The sequence below is a fragment of the Phacochoerus africanus genome, chromosome 4 (assembly GCF_016906955.1).
Source record: "Phacochoerus africanus isolate WHEZ1 chromosome 4, ROS_Pafr_v1, whole genome shotgun sequence".
Classification (NCBI taxonomy): Eukaryota; Metazoa; Chordata; class Mammalia; order Artiodactyla; family Suidae; genus Phacochoerus; species Phacochoerus africanus.
This window is the reverse complement of record NC_062547.1, coordinates 65,228,306-65,253,117: the sequence shown is the minus strand read 5'-3', so window position 1 is coordinate 65,253,117 and position 24,812 is coordinate 65,228,306. Positions and strand designations below refer to the sequence as shown.

Here is a 24,812-nt window from a genome sequence, read left to right as displayed (position 1 = left end):
TCTAACAACATGGCTTGTCTACAAGGGGCCCAAGGAGGAAGGGGACTTTTCACCACAGGCCGAAAGTGAATTTTGAGTTGTATACTGTTTTGTTTTTGTTTTTGTCTTTTTAGGGCCATACCAGTGGCATATGGAGGTTCCCAGGCTAAGGGTCAAATAGGAGTTGTAGCTGCTGGCCTACACCACAGCCACAGCAATGCGGGATCTGAGCCACATCTGCGACCTATACCACAGCTTATGGCAATGCTGGATCCTTAACCTACTGAATGAGGCCGGGGATTGAACCTGCGTCCTCATGAATGCTAGTCAGATTTGTTTCTGCTGAGCCACAGGTGAATTCCGGAGTTTTATACTGTTTGAATCATATAAAAATGACACTCCCAGAGCAGTGGATAAAGATGAGGTGGGTCCAAAACACAGGCAGCTAGCTCTATGCACACTGTAGCAGGAGCCCCAAAATGTGCTCAGACAGGCAGTGTGGGAAAGTCAAGTAAATCTCCTAAGAGGAAGCTAAGGAAGTGAGGAGGGAGAAGTTTGCTTGTAAACTTGACACGCAGCCAGGACCAGGGGTGGGCAAAAGCTATGCATCTAGGAGCAGGTTTTCCATCCACTTCAGTCCTTTTGTCTTTTTCACTGTAAATATTTTCCTACAAGACACACTGCCCCAACCATTGCCCTGCATAGGTTATTTCTTGAAGTTCCCAGACCTGTGACACACTGAAGCTCTGTGCATATTTGTGCCAAGGGCTTTCTGATATGAGGTTGATAGGGACCTGCGATGTAACATGTAATCAAGGAGACTGTAGTGAGGGGGAATGGTGGCCTTGAGGGTCTGTGACCCCAGCTGAGGGCCTGGGTCAATTCTGCAGTAAATGTCATCTCAGCCCCTGAGATAGCTGTGTAATTACATCTTGTGATAAGGTCTCTTTTGGTTCTGATAGTCCAGGGGTGACCTCCCAAATAGGACGGCCTTTCTGGGCTCAACGTGGCTGCTGTCCTAAGAGACCTGTCTTGGATTTGGGGTTAAAGCCCTCTGTGTTATGCCATAGCCTCTGCAAGCCACGTGTGGCTGGAGCTCTCAAGCAACTTAACTTGAAATCTTTAAGAATGTCTGTTTTAAAGACAGAGAACATTCCTATCCCTGAAGAAAGTTCTCTTGGACAGCACTGCCCTTAGACTGCTTTCAGTAGTTAAACTGTTTCAGTGGGAAGGCAAAGCCACTCCTAGATTGGTTAAATATGGTGTTTTGTAGCAAAATAGCAATAGGTTGTTTTCTGCCTGTATAATCACTTACCTTATAATAAAACCAGGTCCTTACTAAAAGTTACAAAGTAAAAGCAGTTTCAGTGGCCTGCAAATAAAATAGGTCTTCTCCAGGGCAGCTGGAATCCTAACCTGGTTTGGCCAGGGCCTGCCCAACACCAGCTTGTTCTAGCAAGAAAGGAATGGGGGAGATCATGAAGGTAGAGTATACACCTCCCCTAGGTCCCAGCAACTAGATCTTGGAAGACCTGAAAGAGGACCTGCTTAACTCTGGCCCCAACCTTCACCAAAAACACAAGCTCTGAATCCACAGGGCTCTTTGGATACCTAGATCCAGGGTCCAGTGGGTTGATGTTGTGCAGCCCACATCCAGCTGAGGAAGGCAGAAGCTCCTGACAACCTCTCCCTCCCACCTACCCTGGCTGCCTTTGGAGGGATGCCCAGACTCCACCCCAGCCCATCAGCAGAGCCCTCAAACAGAGTCGCAGGACTGCTCCCCTGAGGTTTAGCATCAGTCTTTAATGCTGTCACGCTGCACATTGACAAGTCACACGCTTTGGTCTTGTGTTGGCAGTGGCAACTTACAATGAGTCTAAAGGTCTGAGCACCAGACTGGCCTGTAGGGAACAGACATTTGTTCCGACACCCTCCCCGCTCCCACCCCCACCACCAAGTTTCCTTCTGAATTCCATCATGGCCCTATACAGAGAACAGCAGCTGCTGTGGACTAGTTTCATTTGAGTGCACACCAACTTTACATGGAATTATAAAAACATATTTACAGACGTTCCACAGTGCTCCTGTAATCAGAAGCAAAGACCCTTTTATCAAAAGGGATTATATCTAGGGCTGTGCAAAATTCAAAAGGATTAGATCCTTTTGAGAGAGTCCAGAGTCCATTAAACAAAAATTACCTGGGCCGGTGGTAAATCCCAGGTGTGCCAAAAGATTGCCTTAAAGAATAGGAAGGTGAGTGTACTCAGCCTCAGAACCAGGGGTTGAGAGGGCCCCCTGCTCCAGCCAGGGCCTCTGACCCTTGAGGGAGAGGCAGCTGCACGTTATTCACTTACTGGAGGCTGGCTCCCTTGGTCCTGCTGGAACAAGAGGTATTGCTTATGGGAGCCGGCCAGGCAGTTCTGCAAAATAGTCTAGGTTCTCAATTTGAGATGGCAAAAGAGAAAACAGGATTCTTCAGGGGAAGAGCAAGATGTGGGAGACAAATACAGAATAAAACATGAACTGATCACACAACAGAAACAGGAGTGTACAGGGTCTGGTAACCAAGATGGCAGGTCGACACCATCTAACATCCGCAAGCAAAGGGACTACAGAGAGTTCAAGTCCAGCTGTGGGTCTGCCTCTCGCCCTGGGCAGGGCCTGGAGGAGGAAGGTGTGGGCCCATCCTCAAGGGCTGCAGGACCCAGTGGGGCAGACCGAACTGCCTTCTCCTGCTGTCCCCACCACCTGCCGCCCTATCGCTTGAAAAACCACTTTAGTCTAGTGCACGACTTTGAAAGATTGTAATATATTCTCTGGAAAACATTCAGCAGTACGAAAGCCCTCCCTGGGCCCTCCCACACTCTCGCGGATCCACAACTGGTGGAACGGTCCAGAAATCCTTGAGCTCTGGAAAGGTCCCTGGTCAGTCCTTGGGGAACATGGGTGATTATACCGGAAGAACCTGCTCAAGAACGGTTCTTGAGGTCTGGGGAATCCTCTCAGGGAAGATTACTTCAAACTCAATAATGAGGTCCCCGCGTTTCTCAGGTGTTTTGGGAAGAGGGAGGCCTTCTCCAGGAACTTTTCGCCGCATGCCAGGCCTGATGACATCTTTGAACACAACGGGTATGGTCCTGCCGTCCAGAGTGGGGACGTTCACTGTACAGCCACACAAAGCCTTGGAAAGCAAAGGGACAGCATTAGATTGCAAGAAGCTTAGGAAGCTCACATCCTGCCCAGAGGCTATTTAGTGGAGGGTAAATGCCATCAGGCCTTTGCAGCTGACCCTGCCCCAATCTACCCAGGTACAGCACAGAAGCTCTGGAAAAACAAAGCCTTGGAGAGTCTTACTGTTACTGCACGCCCCAAGCCTGGCACACACCAAGTGCTCAGAAATATCTGTTAAGCAAAATACAGAACTGCTTCCAAAGGCAGCCTTCTCCCTCCACAGACACTGCCCTGCCTAGTGCCTTACCTCCCGAAGGGTAATCCTGGCTGGGTAAATGACATCAGAGCCATCTCTCTTAAAAATATTGTGTGGCTTGTCCTTTAAAACAAAGACAATGTCGGCTGGAATGTTGTTGGAGGTCTGGTCTCCTTCCTTGGGGAAGGTGATTTTGGTCCCTTCTTTCCACCCCCGCTTCACTTCGATGGTCAAGATTTTGTCTTCGTTGCGAATGCTCTTTCCATCGGGGTTCAGCCGCTTATGAGAGATTTTCATTTTCTTGGTACAGCCGCTATAGATCTCTTCAAGTGAAACCCTAAGGTCATGGGTGACAGGGGGATCTTGCTTCTTTCGGGTGGGTTCTTGTGCAGGGCGGGAGCGGCCAAAGTTTGCAGTGGTGAAGCCACCCATGCCCATGGGGAAGCCAGAAAACGGGTCATCAATGTCCATGCCTTCCTCCCCGTTGCGCTGCCCAAAAAAGGTGTCAAAGGGATTTCGGCCACCGAAGAACTCAGCAAACATGGCATGAGGGTCTCCATGGAATGTGTAGCTGAAAGAGGTCCCGTTAGCACCGCTGCTCCCACCACTTGGGCCACCACCCTTCAGGCCTGAAATGCAAAAGCAAAAGAAATCAGATGGCTGGCCAGGACCTTCTCTCTCTAGGAGCTTTCCTTGAGGGAAAAAAAGAGTTGAGAGCCATCAAGGAAGAATTTTTTTTCTTTTTTTGGCTGTCAGGAAAGAGCAAGGAGGAACTCCAGGCTTTTTCTTCCCACTTGCAGTCTCAGAAACAGAACCACCATCGCCCACAGGTAGTTAGTTAACTGTGGCATGACAGTAGAGAAGGGCTCGAGCTCTGAGATGGCCATCTCTTGGGGCCACCACCTAGGTCTTCACATTTGAGTGACCCATCTTTCCTACAATGTTACAAGGAGTACAAAGAACTCAAGACAGCCAATGAAAAAGGTGTGACCCAGGGTCAGTTTTCACCAAATGTTTACTCTGAAATACTTTAGAGCTAGAGACTGTAGGGAGAGTAGAAATGAAGGTGAAACAGCAATCGGAGATTTTGAAATTCTCACGCTCTGACACTAAGTGCCACCATTCTTATATATAAAAAGTCATTTCTTTCTTAAGACCAAACCGAGAAACCAATCTGAGTCATCAACAGGCAGCTGGACAACAAGAAAGCTTCTCCTCCCGCTCCCCCGCCTCCCCAAGAGAGCTATCCTGGTGAGGCCGGGCAGAGGCGGGCCCTACTGCTCCTTGCACCTTGACCACCGACTACATGTCTGGCACGGAGCTAGGTAAGCATTTTACAGGGATTACCTCACTCCACCCTCAAAGACGCCCGGGAGGTCGCTGGGCGCTAATTGGCACTCTCATTTGCAAGCTCACTGCAAGCAGCCTGCGCCCGGCGCTCAGCCAGAGGCCTCGCCTTGCACCCTGGGCGGGCAGAGGCTGTCACCTCGCCCAGGTGAGCCCAGCGCCCGAGGGGCCGCAGCGCCATCATCAAGGCTGGGCACTCTACCCCCTCTCCTTCTGCACCCTCTCCCCCCACCGACGGATCGCGGACGTGGGCGGAGACGGGCGGCCCCAGACATACTAGAAGCTTCTGGGCGAGCAGCACCGCCAGGACTCCTCCTCCCATCGGGAGGCCGCCAATCGAGGGCGGAGGCCTGTTTGGCCAAAAGGCGGGGGCTGCTCGTCCCCCGGTCCCTTAGCGCTACCCCGGGGACGCCGCCGGGGTACCGCAGTGCCTCGATCTCTCCGCCTGTCAAACAGCAGGGGCGCACCCCCAGTTGCGCGCGCGCACACACCTTCCTCCCCGTAGCGGTCGAAGATCTCGCGCTTGCGCGGGTCGCTGAGCACGTCGTAGGCCTCGGCGATCTCCTTGAACTTCTCCTCGGCGCCGGGCTCCTTGTTCTTGTCCGGGTGATAACGCAGCGCTTGACGGCGGTAGGCCCTCTTGATCTCCTCGTCCGAGGCACCGCGGGCCAGGCCCAGCGTCTGATAATAGTCTTTGCCCATTGCCCCCGCCTGCGGCCTGCCGCCCAGCTGTCGCCGTCCCCCGGCTCCGCCGCCGCCCCGTCCCGGACTCTATATACCCGTCCGGCGGAAGCTTCCAGAGCCCGCCAGCCCCCTCCAGAACCTTCCGCCCCGCCCCCCACGCGGCTCCGACCAATCGTCGCTGCCCAGGTTGCGACGCGCGACATCCGGGGCGGGGACGCGCCGCCAACGGCTGCCCGCGCGTGGCCACACCCCTTCCCGCTCCGCCCTAGGCAACGCTTCTCCGCTGCGCGGGCACTGGGCGTCTGAGGCCCCGCCCACTCTCTGAGGGAACCAATAGCGACCTTGCTTCAGTGCTTCCGGGGACCGGGCCTGCCGCGTACTCCGCCCCTGCCTGGGTCAACAGGTTAAAGTGCGGGTGCTTCGATGTTCTTGTCTTGGCTCAGTGGTTAACGAATCTGACTGGGATCCCTGTCCTCGCTCAGTGGGTTAAGGATCCGGGGATTCCGTGAGCTGTGGTGTAGGTCGCAGACGTGGCTCGGATCCCGCGTTGCTGTGGCTCTGGCGCAGGCTGGCGGCTACAGCTCCGATTGGACCCCCTAGCCTGGAAATCTCCATATGCCTCCGTGCGGCCCTAGAGGAGACAAAAAAAAAAAGGGAAAAAAAAAATGCGGTGCTTCGAGCAGGGCGGGGCTGCGAAAGGCCCCGGGCTGCGAAAGGCCCCGCCCTTCCCCTAGGAGGTGCTTCCTTCCCCCATCTCGCTGGGCGGGAGAATCAGTTTACGCCAGGTGATTCAAGGCTAGTTGCCTAATCGCTCCTTGCCCCAGATACCTGCTTCCATCCGGGAATAAAAATACCCCTCTACCGGTCGTGGCGCAGCGGAATTGCATCCGACTGGGAGACATGAGGTTGTGGGTTTGATCGGGTGGAGCCATGTGCCCCAAAAAGCAAAAAAAAAACAAAAACAAAAACAAAACACCCCACTCACCCTCAGTGTTGGGAGCCCCAGAACTGTCCCTCTCCTCACCCATACCGACCCTGTAAAGCGAGCCAAGGACCCTGGACCAAAGCTTACCTCCCTGGAGAGGTCTCCTCAGTCTAACCCCTCAAGCCTTTTGCTTTATTACCATTTTCTCAAGAATACCTCCCACTGAAATTTGGAATTATCTTGTTCCTTGGTTTTCATGCTAAATGTCACCCCCCCCCCAGCCTTTGATCACTATCAGAGCAGGGCCTGACCTCTGTCAGTGCTGAGTCTCAGTGTCAGAACAGTCTGACTCTTCCTAAATATTCCCGGCTATGTTTTTTTATTTGTTTGGCCACAGGCGGCATATAGAAGTTACCTGGCCAAGGACTGAACTCCACGAGTTCCCATCGTGTAACTAGAAACCATGAGGTTGCGGGTTCCATCCCTGGCCTTGCTTAATGAGTTAAGGATTTGGCATTGCAGTGAGCTGTGGTGTAGGTTGCAGAGGTGGCTTGGATCTGATGTTGCTGTAGCTGTGGTGCATGCCAGCACCTGTAGCTCCAACTGGACCCCTAGCCTGGGAACCTCCATAATCTGAGGGTGTGGCCCTAAAAAGATTAAAAAAAAAAAAAAAGCATAAAAACACTGCACTCCAGTTGCCACCAGTGCTGCGCTACAGCAACTTGGGATCCTTAACTTCTGTGCCACATGGGAACTTTCTAGTTCTGGCTTTTTTTTTTTTAAGGGCCACAGCTGCGGCATATAGAAGTTCCCAGGCTAGGGCTTGAATTGGAGCTGCAGCCGCAGGCCTGTGACACAGCCACAGCAACACCAGATCTGTGACATATCTGTCACCTACGTGCCACACCTCATGGCAACGCCTGGTCCTTAACCCACTGAGTGAGGCCAGGGGTTGAACCAGAATTCTCATGGATGCTAGTCGGATTTGTTACTGCTGAGCCACAATGGGAACTCCTATTCCTGGCTATTTTTAATGCACCTGCTTCTTTTTCTCTCCCCACTACCTTTATGATTTCGGGGAGACATGGGTGTGGCATACACCTCTCAGAGCCTCTGCTTCCTCATCGGCAGGCAACATGATCCCTTTTGGCTTTCAGAGTCTGGGGAAAGTCTGTGGTCAAGGACAAGGCTGATAGGGAAAGGAGGCTCTGAAAGGAGTACAGCCTGAGAAGGGAATAGGGAAGAAGGGATAGGTGGTGGTGGCCTGTGAAGGGGAGAGATTCCTGGAAGAACTGCTTGGGAGATCCAGGCAGTGTGACACTGGCTCTGCAGCCAGACAGCCAGATTTTCATTCTTGGTTACAGCACTTCCTGGCTGTGAAACCCCTTGGGCTGGTGACTGAGCCTTCCAGGGCCTTAGCTTCTTCATGTGTACAATGGGAGTTGTAGTTGTACCTGACTCATAGGGCTTTGAAATCGACATTGAGTCAACATTTGTAAAGTGCCCAAGACAGGCCTGGCCTAGAGGAAGTGCTGTCAAAGTGGTGACTAATCATCTGGTTGAATGGTGGGCTGCTGGGCCATCCCTTTCCTGGCAGCACCTCAGCAAAAAGCTTCTAGTAACTACTGCCCAGGCTGGAACTCCTGAGAAAGACAACCGTGTCCTTCCCCTGCTATCTAGCAGGGGTATTCTGGCCGTTCACTGACTCTAGGGTAGCCATATCAGTAAGGTCTCTGGACTAGGACACACAGTAGCTGACCTGGGAGGATGCATCTTAGCCTGGGTGCCCAGGGGCACAGCATGGTAGGGGTCCTGAACAAATCATGGAGGGGAGAGAGTTTGATTTTTTTTTCACACCCAAGGCATATGGAAGTTCCCTGGCTAGGGGTCGAATTGGAGCTGTAGCTGCCTGCCTACACCACAGCCACAGCTGCGGGATCCTAGCCACATCTGCAGCCTACACCACAGCTCATAGCAATGCTGGATCCTTAACTTACTGAAAGAGGCCAGGGATCAAACCCGAGTCCTCATGGATACTGGTCAAGTTCTTTAACCACTGAACCATGACAGGAACACCTGATTTTTTTTTTTTTAAGTTACATAAATAGGTAACAGGGGAGTCATCATGGGGAAAAACCCAGAGCTTGTGGACTTCCTCACACTTATAAACTTAACTTAGAGTTACAAATGTGGGGGCCTCCGAAGGTCTTCACATAGCTCTGGGTAGGCCAAAACATCATGCAAGCTGTGTCCTTATGTTTAAAAAATGAAGGCAATCTTAGGTCTGGGAACTCTCCTTCCTTGAATAAGCCTGGGTCATATTCAGGAAGTTTTGTTTAAGAACTGCCCCCCCCCGCAAAAACAAAAAACAAAAAACCTCAACATTTCTTCTTGTGGCTATGATTCTTTGACCTGAACACTTACTGGGCACTTTAGATTGTTATTGGAAAAGTGGCCTCCACAGAAACCTCAGCAAAGGTTTGAGCTCTCAGTTCAGAGAAGATATGATGAACAGGTTTTTTTTTTTATTTTGTTTTGTTTTGCTTTTTAGGGCTGCACCCATGGCATATGGAAGTTCCCAGTCTAGGGGTTGAATTGGAGCTGCAGCTGCCGGGCTACGCCGCAGCCACAGCAACACAGGATCAAAGCCTCATCTGCGACCTACACCATAGCTCATGGCAACGCCAGATTCTTAACCCACTGAGTGAGGCCAGACATCAAACCTGAGTCCTCATGGATACTAGTCCGGTTCATTACTGCTGAGCTATGATGGGAACTCCCTGATGAGTAGTTTTATGCATGCACTTGGCTAGGCAATAGTACCCAGTTATTCAATCAAACGCTAAGTACTGCTGTGATGTGGTTAGGTTAACATACTTTAAGTACAGGAAATGACCCTCAATATTGGGGGTGGGCCTCATCCAATCAGTTAAGAGATTGATTTTTTTGGGGGGGGGGGTCTTTTCTAGGGCCACACCTGTGGCCTATGGAGATTCTCAGGCTAGGGGTCCAGCTGGAGCTGTAGCCACCAGCCTACTCCAGAGCCACAGCAATGTTGGATCTGAGCCGTGTCTGTGACCTACACCACAGCTCACGGCAATGCCAGATCCTTAACCCACTGAGCAATGCCAGGGATCGAACCTGCAACCTCATTGTTCCTAGTCTGATTCGTTAACCACTGAGCCACGACAGGAACTCCCGAAAACTGATTTTTTTTATTTTAATTTTTTTTTTCATTTTTGGCTGCCCTGTGGCATATGGAGCTCCAAGGCCATGGATCAGATCTGAGGCACAGTCACGACCTAAGCATAGCTGTGGCAACACTGTATCCTTAACCCACTGTGTTGGGCTGGGGATTGAACCTGTGTCCCAGTGCTCTCAAAACACTGCTGGTCCCTTTACACCACCATGGGAGCTCCAGTTGAAAGACTTTAAAAGCAAATACTGAAAGGGCTTAGAAGCAAATACTGAGGTTTCCCTAAGGACAAAAGCATCAGTTCCTGGCCAAGAGTTTCTAGCCTGCTGATCTGCCCTGCAGATTTCAGACTTGCTTTCCCACAGTCATGGAAGCCAATGCCTTAAATCACATAACACAGGCGCAGTCACAAACGCATATATCCTATCGGTTCTGTTTAGAATTACTAAACAAGTGAGTCTGGAGTCAGTCAGCCTCAGCCGAAATGCTGTTTACTTACTTACTCCCCGTGTGATCTTGTACAACTTGCTTTAACTCTCTGATTCCTTAATATGTCCTCCATAAAATGGTAAGACCTGGTGGCTCTGCAGATGAACTTGAGAGGGGACAGGAAATGAAGATTATAATAATAGCAAACACTGACATATCCTACTTTGTGCCAAGCCAGTTCCAAGCACTTGATGTGTATTAACTTATTTAATCCTGACAATAACCCTTTAATGGATGGTTTATCAATACCTCTGTTTTACAGGCAGGGGAAATGGAGGCTCTGAGAATGTCATGTGACTTGCCTGAGGTTGCTCGGTGAATAAAATGCTGAGCTGTAAGGTGTTCAGCAAGCTGTTTATGGTAAGCACTCATCGTGTGAAGATGTGATTCAGATGATGATAAAGTCGTAATTTAAAAAAAGCATCACCAATTTTTTCAATGCTTCTTCATCAAAAAAGACTTTCAAAAGCATTACAGCCATACAAACTAACAGTCTTCCCCGGTGAAATACCCATGTGAAATAAAAACCCATGTTGACATTAAAAACCCATGAGCAAATGTTTATCAAGGCTTTGTCATTATCAATAGTCATTAAAACCTAAATGTTGGAGTTCCTGCTGGCGTACAGATGGTTAAGGATCCAGCGTTTGGGCATAGGTTGCAGTGTATCTTGGATTTGATCTCCGGCTCAGGAACTTCTATATGCTGCAGGTGCAGCCAAAAAAACAAACAGAGGAGTTCCTGTTGTGGCTCTGCAGAAACAAACCCTACTAGTATTCATGAGGATATGAGTTTGAACACTGGGCTTGATCAGTAGGTTAAGGATCCCGCATTGCCATGAGCTATGGTACAGATTGTGGAGGCTGGTCAGATCCTGCATTGCTGTGGCTATGGCATAGGCTGGCAGCTGCAGCTCTGATTCGACTCCTAGCCCGGGAACTTCCGTATGCTGCAGGTATGGCCCTAAAAAGCAAAAACAAATCAACAAACTAAAAACCCCCCAAACCTCTAAATGTTCTTCAGTGGGTGAACTAATAAACAAACTGTAATCTGGCCACATGAAGGAATACTATTTGGCCATTAAAAAGGATCTAGGAGTTCTTGCTGTGGCAAGATGGGATCGATGGCACCTCTGCAAGGGTTGGGACACAGGTTCGACCATCAGCCTGACACAATGGGTTAAGGATCCAATGTTGCCAAGCTGTGGCCTGGTTTGCAACTGTGGCTCAGGTCTGATTTCTGACCTGGGAACTCCATATGCTGCAGGGTGGCCAAAAGAGGGGGAAAGCATCAGTTCCTGGCCAAGAGTTCCTGTTGTGGCTCATCAGGTTAGGAACCCCACATAGTGTCCTTGAGGATGTGGGTTTGATCCCTGGACTCACTAGGTTAAGGATCTAGAGTTGCCACAAGCTGTGGTGTAGGTTGTAGATGCGGCTGGGATCTGGAGTTGCTGTGGCTGTGGAGAGGCCGGCAGCTGCAACTCAGATTGGACCGCTAGCCTGGAACTTTCATATGCTGCAGGTGTGGCTATTAAAAAAATAAATAAATAAAATAAAAGGATCTGGCTACCAACACAGGAAACAATGCAGATAAACCATAAATGCATTGTTAGTGAAAGAAGCCAGACTCAAAAACCTATTTACTGTGTGACTCCATTTTAAAGGACCTCTGGAAAAGGCAAAAGTATTGATTCAGAAAGTAAGTAGATCAGTGTCACCAGGGGCTTGGGATCTGCTACAAAGGGATATAGAGGAATTTTTGAGATGATGGAAATGTCATCTTGACTGTTGGTGATGGTTACATGACTCTATTTATACAGAACTGTACACTAAAAAAAGTGTATTTTACTGTATGTAAATTATACCTCAATAAAAAGAAAGAAAAAATCCCATGGACCTAAAAATTAAAATTAAAAAGACAGACAGGATAGGGTTGGGAAACTTCTCTCTGGGGCTCCAGAAAGTTGCTGACCAGCCCTGGCTTGTCTGTTATAGGCTTTCCCTTCCCTCAGACTGCTCTGAACCAGCTTGATCACACACCCAAAAACAAGCCAAGCAAGGTTCCTGGAAGAATTAAAATCCTATCTTCCTTGCACGTGAGAAATAGAAAAAGAGCTCGTGAGAAGGACACAACCAAACACACCAGATCTTCCACATCCCAACGACCGTAGTTTCCTCCAAGTCTGAGACCCAAGGAGGTCCCACTCATCTCTCAACGCCACTACAGCCGAAGATCTTTCTGGAATTTTCCCTTTGGAAACTGCTTTAAGGGGCGTGTTACATTTGGCTCAGCAAACGCCAAATGTATTAACTTGTCACCATTAGGAATCAGCCACTGTGCTGGGGAACCTGGCTGAACTCTGTACAGTCAGAGCAATGGTACAGGGTCATGAATGGCTTCAACAAAGTGGTCAGTCTTCATTCCCAGGGTGGATTTGGTTTCTGCCGACAACCTGCTTACTAAGAACCAGACAAGGCCATCGAGGGGTCCTCATCCCTGTTAATGCCCTTCAAAAACAAAGAGGAATTATCCTCTGCAGGCTGGATCATGCCTTTCTATGAGTTTTTTCCAAGTGAGGAGGCGGGGTGGAAATTATCTGTAAGCCCCAGCTGGCCTGGAGCATAATATGTCCACCAAATGATTTGGTGCTATTGAGTAAGTTCAGGGCTCAGGAAAGCAGTCATGAAGGGGAAATTCCAGAATGTTCCAAGCCTACAGGAATGTGTTTAAAATCTCCAAAAATGACATCTCCTTGGACACCACACACCTTACCTAGCTGAAACCCAGCAATAGGGAAGACATACCTACTTAGATCACACTGGAGAAGCTTAGATCACATTGGCAGAACTGGCAAACTGTGGCTAGATTTGAGGGGTTCAGCTCTGCCCCCTTAGCATCTCAGAAATAGACACCTCAAGTAACTCAACTTGGGAGTTCCCACTGTAGCACAACAGGATCAGCGGCATCTTGGGAGTGCCTGGACGTAGGTTTGATCCCTGGCTGGGAACAGTGGGTTATGGATCTGAGTTGCTGCAGCTGTGGTTTAGGTTGTGACTGCAGCTTGGGTCTGATCCCTAGCCCAGGAACTCCATATGGCGAGAGGCGGCCAAAAAAGAGAAAAAACAAACAAACAAACAAACCCCCCCCCCCACACTTGTGGCCTCTGAGTGAGTAGTCTCCCATGCTCCTTCATAAGGCCAGGGAATGAGGTCTGTCACAACACAAAGAATCTCATGATACTGTGAACATCACAACTGCTAATAGGAAAAGATCTGTGCTTTGGAAAGTACAAGTATAAAATACTTTGTGTTTTCATCTGTTTTGCCCAGATAGGCCCAGTGAAAAAGGTAATGAATTACTGAAGACCACAATCTTAGCTTCCTTTACTCGGAGACGAAGTCCCCAAAGGCTGTAGCCTCCGAAGTTTCTCAAGCCTAACCTGGATGACTAAGTGCCAGGCATTGATTCACCTTCTCCCCGCCCTCCTCCCCTGTGAATCAGTGCTCTACCTTTGGGGACTTCTCACCATATCCCTGATGCCAGGTCTCTGGGTTTTGGGAAGTTTTGACAGTTGATGAAGGCTCAAGGGGCAGAATCTGGAACCAGGAGAAAGAGGAAAAGGTTAGAGAATGTGCCAAGTCCTATCCTGAGTGTGTGCATGAGTGTGTGTGTGTGTGTGCGCGCGCGTGTGCATGCACGCGAGTGTTATTGGCAATCGACCTCCCCAGCCAGCTCATGACAATCAGTGAAGCAAAAGCATGACACGACCCCAAGACAGCACTATTCAGTAGAGCTAGTGTGGGAGGTACAACTGTCAGCCATATCCAAGCTGTGTCTGTGACTTTTAAGTGTTCCAATAGGCATATCAAAAAAGTAAACATAAACAGGGAGTTCCTGTCGTGGCACAGTGGAAATGAATCCTACTAGGAACCATGAGGTTGCAGGTTTGATCCCCAGCCTCACTCAGTGGGTAAGGACCTTGCGTTGCTGTGGCTGTGGTGTAGGCTGGCACCTGTACCTCTGATTAGACCTCTAGCCTGGGAACTTCCACATATGTTGTGGGTGAGGCTCTTAAAGAAAATGTAAACATAAACAAGGGAATTTAGATTTAATAAGGCATTTTAATCCAGTGTATCCAAAGTATTATCATCTTAACGTGTAAGCAACATAAAATGTTATCAATGCTATACATATTTTTAACATTGTCCTTTTTGTACCACATTTTTGAAATCGGTGTGTGTTTTATGTTTACAGCACATTTCAGTTTTGACCAGCCACATTTCAAGGACTCATTCGCTGCATGTAGCCAGTAGTGATCATATTGGACAGTGCCGGTGGAGACAAATGTGGGCTCCCTGCCCACAAGGGTTGAGCAAGGTTGGGCAGTGCTTGCATTGAAAGGGCCGTGAAGACATACCCAGAATGGGGCGAGAGCTTAGACTGCAGGTTGTGGGGGTTCCAGAGGGCTTTTCACCACCCAGTTCCCCTTTCCTTTCCTCCTATCATGACAAATGGGGGGGGGGGTCCCCTCGTTGGAGAGGGCCTCTCCATCCAGGTGGCCCAGCCCACGCCTCCAACCCTAGCCCTCTCCCGCTGCTTCCGGATACCCGGGTGGGGCCGCCCACCTCAGAATTCACCCGGTCGAGGTGCCTGCCACGTGGATGCTGCCCTCCCTGTTACTCGACTGCTTGCTCCCTCCTCGGGTCTTGCAGACACCTTCGCTTCCCTTGGTCTCCACAGCGACGCCACCAAAGGGCGGGGCAAGGGGGCTCGTGGTGCAGAGGGCCCCTTTGATTGGTGGGTAGACAAGCCCCATCTTTTCCCCACCCGTCCCCCGCCCCTTTGCCCACGCCTCGCCCCCTCAGTGGGTCCCGTAAGCTGATTGGCTAGACCCCTGGCGCGGCTAGTTCCTGCTCCTGCTGTCCCTGCCCCGCGGGGGGAAAGGTGGGAGCCTCCCTCGTTGATTGGCTAGAGGTGGGGCGAGCGGCAGGGAGGGGCGGGGCCGTCGCGGAGCCACGGTTAGTCTCGCGCGGCGGTCGTGAGCGCGTGAGTTATCCAGTGCGGTCCCGCGCGCAGGTAGGCGGCAGCAGCAGCAGAAATAGTAGCGCCGCCTGAGAGAACCATGAAGCATTACGAGGTAAGAAACGAGGAAACGGGGACCGAGCGGCCCCGGCAGACCCATTCTTTTTTCTACTTGAGATAACAGGACCTCCCCTTTCTTGCCCTGTGCCCTAAAGGAAGAGCCGGACGACGCAGGCGCAGTAGGCGCGTGTTGTGCTATGCGGCCGCTCTTAAATTGAAGTGCGCATGTGCGGGGGAGGTATTTATAATTCTGCAACCCAGGCTGTTTTGGGGGTGCCTTTTCTTGGGGTCTCTGAAAGACCTGAGAAGCTTGCAGGTTCCTTGCAGCTACCCCTGTGGGATGAGTTGCAGACTTAGGCAGGGGGAGGAGCGAGGGTGTGGGGCCTTTGCTCCCAAACCGAGGGTGTCTTTTACAAACCTTGCAGCATGCCTCCGCCTTGGGTTTAGGAAGGGGCTTTGCAATCTGTCCTCTCTGTCATGACCTTCGGACCCCTTCCCTTGCCCAGGACATCTGCCTGAGAAGCTTGGGTGGTGAAGGAGGTGAAGCTCCAGTGCTGGCTCCCACACTACAATAAAGATGATCTTGCTTTCTGGTAATCTAATAGATCATCTCAGTCAACCCCTTGCGTGTCGCCGAGGGAGAAGTGTGACACCCATAGCCACTCTCGAAGTCCAGGTCTTCTGACTCCTAACTTGGGCCTCTTTTTCCCTTAAAACGAAGTGTTCTGATGCCCTTACAGACCTAGCCGTCATTTAATTATTGCTGGCTTGCAGGTAACCTTAAATAATAAACAAATTTATTAATAAAGTTCATAGTAAGAATAATTTAGAGAGTGCTTACTTTTGTACTAGTGAGATTCTGTTACCTTATTTTCTCATCCTCACACCCCTGTGAAGTAGGAGACTACTAATTATTATTCTAATTTTCATAGATGAAGAAACAGCCTCAGAGATTTCAAATGACTGGCTCAAAGGTCCCCAGCTAGTAAATGCAGAACAGAGACAGAAACTCAGGACTCCAGAGTCTCAGTTGCTAGCCACTATACTATGCTGGTCCCTAAATGAAAATTAGTTTCTTCCCCAATTAAAAAAAAAATGTGGTGGAGTTCCCGCTGAAGCGTAGTGGAAATAAATCTGACTAGTATCCATAAGGACTCAGGTTTGATTCCTCGCCTTGCTCAATGGGTTGAGGATCTGGCGTCTGGTGTAGATTCCAGACGAGGCTCGGATTTGGTGTTGCTGTGGCTGTGGTGTAGGCTGGCGCTACGGCTCCAATTCGACCCCTAGCCTGGGAACCCCCACATGTCGTGGATGCGGCCCTAAAAAGATAAAAAAAAAAAGTGGTAAAATACACATAAAGTTTACCATCTTAACCATTTTTAAGTGTACAGTTCAGTGGCATGAAGTACATTCACATTGTTGTGCAACACAACCATAACCACCATCCATTTCCAGAACTCTATTCTTGCATAACTGAAACCCCGTACCTATTAAACACTAACCGCTCCTTCTCTCCTCTGCTCAGCCTCTGGTAACTGCCATTCTACTTTCTGTCTCTATGAATTTGATCATGTGAGGTGCTTCCTGTAAGTACAAGGAGAGATTTCTTGTTTTTATTCATAAGTGGAACACCACTATTTTTGCCCACCCCTTTACTACTACTATTATTTTTGGTGGTAATTTACCCAGCATCTTTTGAAGCTTTTAACCTATAAGTCCTTGCTTGTTTTGACATGGTACACAAATAAGGAGGTAGGATTCAATAATCTTTCATTCAACTTTATGATTACAGAATGAAATTCTTCTAATAAAGTTCTTCTAATATAGTTTTCCCACTCAAACCCTCTATGTAGCCCTGGAGGAAAAGCCACATTCAATTTGAAAGATGCAGGATGGAAGATAAGTGTGGCCTTTTATAAAACGGAGTTAGTTTTGCTAGTTGGCATGCAGATAAGGTAGGCCTCTGAGGACCCTTGGGGGTGGCCACTTTTGTTCTAGGAAGCTGGGCGGCCCTTGGCTTGGACTGGAGGTCACACTCTACCTTACTCAAACCTTTTCCCTCCCCGAAGGAAGGTGGGAACTTCAGACCCACTGTTTAAACTGACTTTGGAGGGGAAAAAAAAGTTGTTATTTTGACATGTTCCCTGATGGCATTCTCTTCTAACATTTGCCAAGTAAGTACTGAGGTGATAGCTGCAGAGTTTCTGTACGGGAGGAGCAGTTGTCTCCCAGCCCAGTTTGCACAGCAGGCAGATGAGCTTTACTTCAGGTGTTTGTTGCAGTAAAAATAGCAGAGATTCTTTCCCTCCCATTTAACAGTTTGAGAAAAGGTTTTAGTTATCCACGTCAAAGAATGTGTTTCTGTTTGGAAGTAAGTCCATCCTTCCACACCCAAGTGACCCCCAGTCCACTGAGAGATTAATAACCCCCCCACCCCAAAACCTTTTTGACTCTGAGACCTTGGAGATTGTGAAGTGTAATTTACAAGTGGTACAAATGATGCTCAGGGAAGTGTAGGACTGGCTCAGTGACACACAGTTAATGAGGCAGGAAGGATTCCAACTGGAGGGGAAATTTGTTGCTATTTCTGATAACAGTTTGCCGACACTGCCAATCTCCCTTCTGTGATGTGAGCGGAAAATGTGGCCTTTCACAATGAGATGAGACAAGCAGGTAGAACAGGTCACTCACTCTTGGGCCATATCTGAAGCAGCTCTTGGAAGGCAGAGCAGGCCTAGGGCTTGTCTTGGGGTCAGAGCAAGGTCAATAAGGGAACTGCTTATCCTAGGCTCTAGGATTTTAAAAAAAAATTTTTTTTTTGTCTTTTTTAGGGCCATACCCATGGCACGTGGAAGTTCCCATGCTAGGGGTCGAATTGGAGTTGTAGCTGCCAGCCTACACTATAGCCACGGCAATGCCAGATCCGAGCCGTGTCTGCAACCTACACTGCAGCTCACGGCTACATCAGATCCTTAACCCACTGAGGCCAGAGATCAAACCCGAGTCCTCATGGATACTATTCTGGTTCCTTACTGCTGAGCCAGACGGGAACTCCTAAAAAATTCTTAAATTTTGTTTTGCCATTGCAGGTGAGAGGTCACAGATCCCAGTAGTAACTGGAAAAACAGCTACAGTAGCTTGTAAATGAGTCTGTTAATTCCTGGGAAGTTCAGTCCTTCTTAGCCTCCTTGAGCTCAGGTCACTGCCCATTTCCTACAGATAGGTACCCAGAAGCAAAAAAGCTCATCCTCTTGGGCTCCCCGCTGCCCCATTTAGGATCTTCCACTCCCTCCCCAACCCTCTACCCCAAAAGGGTAGCTCTATTGGTGCTCATCTTGTGAATAATTCTAGACCAACGTAGTTCTTGCTTCAGCCTCCTCCACAGGAATAAGTATGTGAACCTTTCTGGAAGTGGTGTTCTGGTAAAGAGGCAGTTGTTTAGGGTCAGGAAACTGGGTAGGAAGGTGAAAATTAAGGAGAACACAGACTCATGTGTACTGGTGTCCTAGGTGTGTGGGCTTTGGATGGGCCTGGCTCTGCTATTCACTAAATAACTACGACCCAGGGCAGGTTACTTAGTCTCTCTCAGCTCCTTGGAGCAAAATCTATTTAATTGTTTTTTTTTTCTTTTTCTTTTTTTGTCTTTTTAGGGCCGCACCTGTGGCATATGGAAGTTCCCAGGCTAGGGGTTGAATTGGAGCCATAGCTGCCAGCCTCCAACACAGCAATGTCAGATCCAAGCCTCGTCTTTGACCTACACCACAGCTCATGAAAATGCTGGATCCTTAGCCCACTGAATGAGGCCAGGGGTTGAACCCACGTCCTCATGGATACCAGTCAGGTTCTTAACCCATTGAGCCACAAAGGGAATTCCCTAAAATCTATTTAATTGTGACAGCAAAGGCTGGTACTTTTTTTTTTTTTTTTTGGTCTTTTTAGGGCCGCACCCACGGCATATGGAAGTTCCCAGGCTAGGGGTCAAGTTGGAGCAATAGCTGCCAGACTACACCGCAGCCACAGCAATGCCAGGTCCAAGCTTCATCTGTGACCTATACCACAGCTCACGGCAACGCCAGATCCTTTAACCCACTGAGCAAGGCCAGGGATCAAACCTGTGTCCTCATGGATGCTAGTCAGATTTGTTTCTGCTGAGCCATGATGGGAACTCTCTTTTTTTGGGGGGAGGGTCATGCCTGAGGTATATGGAAGTTCCCCAGGCCAGGGATTGAACCTGTGCCACAGTTGCAACTTGCGCCACAGCTGTGGCAATACCGGATCCTTAACCTGCTCTTCCACGGGGGAGCTTCCAGCAAAGGCCAGTATTAAAGAAAATTGTGGAATTGCTGGAAATAGGTCATCAAGGGTTATGCACAAAAGGGGAAGTGCTAGGAAGCAGTGGAGCTGGGCCATAGACTCAGGTTTGCCTGACTCCAGTTTCTTTCCTTTTTTTAAAATTTTTAAATTTTATTTTTATTTATTTAAAATTTTTTTGATTATAGTTGATTTACAATGTTCTGACAGTTTCTGCTGTACAGCACAGTGATCCAATCATACGTATATATACATTTTTTTTCCTCTTTTTTTTTTTTTTAAGGCCACACTCACAGCGTATGGAAGTTCCCAAGCTAGAGGTCGAGTCAGAGCTGCAGCTGCCGCCCTGAGACATAGCCACAGCAGCACCAGATCTTAGCCACGTCTGTGACCTGCATCAAAGCTTATGGCAATGCCAGATCTTTAATCCACTGAGCTGGGCTAGGGATTGAACCTGTGTCCTCATGGCTCCTAGTCGAGTTCGTTACCGCTGAGCCACAATGGGAACTCCATATACGTTCTTTTTCTCATGTTATCTTATCTTCTATCATGTTCTGTCACAAGTGATTGGGTATGGTTCCCCATTCTGTACAGTAGGACCTCATTGCTTATCCATTCTAAATGCAGTAGCTTGTACCTACTAACCCCAAAGTCCCAGTCCATCCCCCTTAGCAACAAGAAGTCTGTTCTCTGTGTCCATGAGTCTGTTTCTGTTTTGTAGATTGGTTCATTTGTGTCACATTTTATTTATTTATTTATTTATTTAGTCTTTTGTCTTTTTAGGGCCACACCCATGGCACATGGAGGTTCCCAGGCTGGGGGTCTAATCATAGCTGTAGCTGCTGGCCTATGCCAGATCCGAGCTGTGTTTGTGACCTACTCCACAGCTCATGGCAACGCTGGATCCTTAACCCACTGAACGAGGCCAGGGGTCAAACCCACAACCTCATGGTTCCTAGTCAGATTCGTTTCCGCTGCACTAAGACAGGAACTCCCATTTGTGCCACGTTTTAGAGTCCACATGTAAGTGATATCATATGTTATTTGTCTTTCTCTTTCTGACTTCATTTAGTTTGAGAATCTCTAGTTGCATCCATGTTCCTGCTATTTTTATTTATTTATCTGTGTTTTTGGCTGTGGCGTGTAGCAGCTTGGTGTGGGGATCTCAGTTCCCAGACCAGGGATTGAACCTGGGCCACAGTGGTGAAAGTGCTAACTGCTGGATCACCAGGGAGTTCCCCAGACTCCAGTTTCTGTCCCTGCTGATGCTGCCCTGAGGTGGCTGGTGGCTGTGCTGTTCTGAGTCCATAGCATCCCTGGAGGAGAGCGGGAGGGGCTCTGGGCCAATGTGGTTTGCTGATCGAGGGAGTCCCTTGGCCCTCAGATTGGATGGGCTGCCCCTCAGCCTTCTGGATGTGAGAGCTAGGTGGGGACTGGGGAGCCTGGAAAGCAGGGTGAGCTTTAAGGACCTTTCTTGTGTTTTGTGTTGGTGTGCCTCAGGCCAAGAGCCTATGGGAGATCCTAGCTTTTCCACACCCTGAAGGCTTCTTGCTCTGAGCAGGTGGGTGGTAATTCATATTGGCAGAGTCTCCTGGTGATTCCCTTTTTCTAACCCTTGGTATTGTTCCTCTGTACTACAGCCACCCACTCCCTGATTGTGGGCACTTAGAATCTCAGAGCCTTTGAGCCTGAATGAGCTTTAGAACTCTCTAGACCTCTCAGATGAGGGATCTGAAGCTCAAGAGAGGAGGGGCTTTTGCAGGGCCACACCGTTTCCCTTTGGTTGGGTGGTTTCCTCCCTGGGCAGACAGCAACGGCTGCCAGGCTTTGGATCAGAGCTGGATTCAGCTCTGTACAAGGTGTAGAGCCTGCCCTGTACAAGGTGTGGAGCCTGTGGACCAGTTTTGTAACTTCTCAAGCCAATTTTCTCATAAAGATAATTGGGGTCGGGGTGAGCTTGTGCTCTAGCTGGCTTGCATTGGCTTTGATTGTACTTATCTTCCCAGCTCTGCGTTCAGGGCCGTCAGGTTGATAAATCAGCCATGATGGGATAGTGGAGGCGGTGGGGCTATTTACACTGTAGGAAGAGGCAAGTGCTACTACAATCAGGCCCTTCCCCCTGTTCAGCCCCAATTTGCACATTGACCAGCACATTGCTTGACACAATGGGCCTTGCTTCACCAGGTTATCTCTCCGAGGGGTTGTCGCTCTGGTGAGCATTAGAGGAGCAGTTGCAGGGAAAGCACTCAGCTCAGTGCAGGGCACAGCACAGCAGCTAACATTTAACAAGTTCTGCCAAGCCAAACCTTGGTGCTGAGGTGGAGGAGGTGGGGTGGAGGTGGAGGCCAAGGTGGAGGAGGTGGGGTGGGGGAGGTGGGTGGGAGAAGACCAGTGGTGGGTGTGGTTGGGTGGGTGCAGGGTGGGGCAGCAGTTGGAGCCCAGTGGTGGGGGCTGAACCCAGTGGATCCTCTTGAATAAGTGGTTCCTGAGGAGTGAGAGAGGTGGAGAGTTGACAGTCCTGAATGAGGGCTGTGCTTCTGGAAGACTTGCACCTCTGTCAATGCTGTTGACTTTGGTTGGGAAACCCTGCACTTTCACCGACAGAAAGGCCAGAGACCTTGGGCTGGTTGGTTAAATTCAGGCTAGGTCTTAACACCTTCTTGCTGATATTGACGGTGGCAGCTGAGAATGTTTTAATAAAAAAAATAACCTGAGTATATAGCCAGAGCATTGTCATAATAATAACGAAAGCCACTGCTAATATGGTGCTCACTCTTTTTTTTTTTGTCTTTTTGCCTTTTCTAGGGCCGCTCCTGCGGCATATGGAGGTTCCCAGGCTAGGGGTCTAATCGGAGCTGTAGCCACCAGCCTACGCCAGAGCCACAGCAACGTGAGATCTGAGCCGTGTCTGCAACCTACACCACAGCTCATGGCAACTCAGGATCCTTAACCCACTGAGCACGGCCAAGGATCGAACCCGCAACCTCATGGTTCCTAGTCGGATTCGTTAACCACTGCGCCACTCCGGGAACTCCGGTGCTCACTCTTAAGTGCTTTTTATCTATTAACTCGTTTACCCCTACAATAAACCTATGAAGTTGGTACTATTCTTTTTTTTTTGTCTTTTTGCCATTTCTTGGGCCGCTCCCGCGGCATATGGAGGTTCCCAGGCTAGGGGTCGAATTGGACCTGTAGCTGCCAGCCTACGCTAGAGCCACAGCAACGCAGGATCCGAGCCGCGTCTGCGATCTACACCACAGCTCACAGCAACGCTGGATCGTTAACCCACTGAGCAAGGGCAGGGATCGAACCTGCAACCTCATGGTTCCTAGTTGGATTTGTTAACCACTGCGCCACGCCGGGAACTCCTAGTTGGTACTATTCTTATACCTATTTGAGAGATGGGGAGACGAAGCAGCATGCCCAGGGTCACACAGCTAGTGTGTGGCAGAACCTGATTCTACTAGACCCAAAGTCGGTTTTACTGTGGGTGGGTCCAGGCAGTCATGCACTGTGGAAGGAAAAAAGTGTGGTCCAGTGGTTGTGGCCTTTGGAGGCCCCTGGGTCTGCTTGCGGGACAGTTATTTAACCTGCTTGAGCTTTGGTTTTGTCATCCATGAAGCCAGGATAAAGATACCTGTATCAGAAGGCCACTGGGAAGTATGACGTGCCCAGCATGCTTCCTGGCCTGTAGTCAAGGTGCATACAACATACACATTGTTTTGTGGATAAGGACAGGTCTGCATCAGTGAAATGCTGTCTGCATGTGGCCTCTTTTGAACACCTCAAGACTTGTCAGCGAACAAGGCCCAGCAGGCTCCCGGAGGTGGATTCATGCTCAGTGACATGCCCAGAAGATGGAGGAAGAAGCCTAGTCATCAGGATCAGTTCTGATAGAATGTCACACATCCAAGTCACATCTTGGGTTGCTCTGCTCTTTCCTTCTCTATGGCAAGATCCTCAGTGAAGTCCAAGCACAGAACCCACTTTTTAACTTATTGTGACAAAGGACCATTCCAGGAAGTGGGTGCTTGAAGTGGGCCTGGTCATCTGATACTTATTATGGCCTTTTTACTCACAAATGCATCGCTTCTATTCTTGCCCCCTGACTCTGTCCCCACCCAGCAGCCCCCAGAAAGTCTCTCCACATAGAGGGGAGGAGCTTAGCACTCTGGTGCTGAGAACATCCTCTGAGATTTCTGGTCCTTCTCTAATCCCTTGCTTTTCATGTTTTCATTGCTGCATTGCTTTCATCTCAAACATCCTCAGCCATGGTTGTGCCCTGCGCATAGGCTGTTCCCTTAGCAGGAATGCTCTTCCCTCTTGTTTTCCCTATAGTTGCTCCCTTCTTGTTATTGAGAGCATGGCTTCAGCGTCATCCAGAGTCCTTCCCTGATCGTCCCGTCTGGAGTGTGACCCCTGCACTCTGTTTATTTTCTCTGGTCCTCCTTGGGCTGTGGTTGCGTTTTCATTTGGGTACCTGATGGTCTTTCACTTGGACAGACCGTGAGGCCCGTGAGGGCAGGGACTCTGGGTGTCTTGTTCCTGCAGCTTCCCTGATATCTGACCAGTGCCGACTTGTTGAACAAATGATTCTTGAATGGATAGGTGAATGCAGCTTCTCCCTGTGGTCAGGTTCATGGGAAGTGAAGGGTGAATGGGGGCCTGCTGCAGGGACCTCATGAGCCCAGTGTCTCGTGTGTTGGGCTGAGGTGGCCCCGTGTGACCAGTCCTGAGTAGTCCTGACCTAGGGAAGCTGACTTTATGAGGTGGCTGTAAGCCCCTGATCCACTCCAGCCTTAAGTGACCTATTTCCTATTGTCTTACTTCTTGTGGAACCTGTGCACTGTATGTGGGCCTGTCTTTCATTGCAGAGGTGGCTGACAGGTTCCGCTGGTTTGGGTGCTCTCTTGTGGTAGGCTCTGCTCACCTGTTTTTCAGTCCATTGTGTATTTATTTGTTCATTTGTTCCAACTTTTTTTTTTTTTTTTGCTTTTGAGTGCTGCACCCTCGACATGTGGAAGTTCCCAGGCTAGGGGTCTAATTGGAGCTACAGCTGCCAGCCACAGCCACAGCAACATGGGTTCTGAGTTGTGCCTGTGATTCACCACAGCTCATGGCAACTCGGATCCTTAACCCACTGAGCAAGGCTGGGGATTGAACCTGCGTCCTCATGATTACTAGTCGGGTTTGTAACCCACTGAGACGCAACGGGAACTCTGGTGCCTGTCACACTAGGAATACTGAGCTAAGTGAACCACAGCCTCTGTCCTCAGGGTCTCTTCCACTAAGCCCATGTCTGAAAGAGGAGGTCTTTCAGGAAGGGAGGAGAATGGCAAGTTTAACTTTCAGAGGGCAGTTTATTGTTAAGT

General features: G+C 49.4%; 2 protein-coding genes and 1 long non-coding RNA gene across 5 annotated transcripts in view; 1 reads left to right on the top strand and 2 right to left on the bottom strand.

Moving 5' to 3' along the window:
• Nucleotides 1-1,762: 1,762 nt before the first annotated feature.
• On the bottom strand, nucleotides 1,763-5,574 carry DNAJB1 (DnaJ heat shock protein family (Hsp40) member B1). Its single transcript, XM_047776810.1, has 3 exons — nucleotides 5,245-5,574; nucleotides 3,458-4,035; nucleotides 1,763-3,160 (listed from the first exon to the last, which is right to left on the bottom strand). Exons 1-3 carry the CDS (start codon nucleotides 5,453-5,455, stop codon nucleotides 2,930-2,932), a joined length of 1,020 nt encoding a protein of 339 aa, XP_047632766.1. The 5' UTR covers nucleotides 5,456-5,574; the 3' UTR covers nucleotides 1,763-2,929.
• A 4,047-nt stretch (nucleotides 5,575-9,621) lies between these two features.
• LOC125125576 (uncharacterized) overlaps nucleotides 9,622-24,812 on the bottom strand; it is a 29,174-nt gene continuing 13,983 nt past the window's right edge. For 2 of the 3 annotated variants that reach the window (XR_007134437.1, XR_007134438.1), the window contains exons 4-5: nucleotides 13,574-13,643; nucleotides 9,622-10,153 (exon numbers count right to left, since the gene is read on the bottom strand). This is a non-coding gene — a long non-coding RNA (uncharacterized LOC125125576). Of the gene's footprint in view, nucleotides 10,154-13,556; nucleotides 13,644-24,812 lie in introns of all 3 variants that reach the window. The other variant, XR_007134439.1, reaches the window with a different exon arrangement.
• The window catches only part of TECR (trans-2,3-enoyl-CoA reductase), a 28,962-nt gene continuing 19,184 nt past the window's right edge, over nucleotides 15,035-24,812 (top strand). Inside the window, exon 1 of the mRNA XM_047776808.1 lies at nucleotides 15,035-15,184. Coding sequence (XP_047632764.1) covers nucleotides 15,170-15,184 — 15 coding nt within the window. The 5' untranslated portion in view covers nucleotides 15,035-15,169. The remainder of the gene's footprint in view (nucleotides 15,185-24,812) is intronic.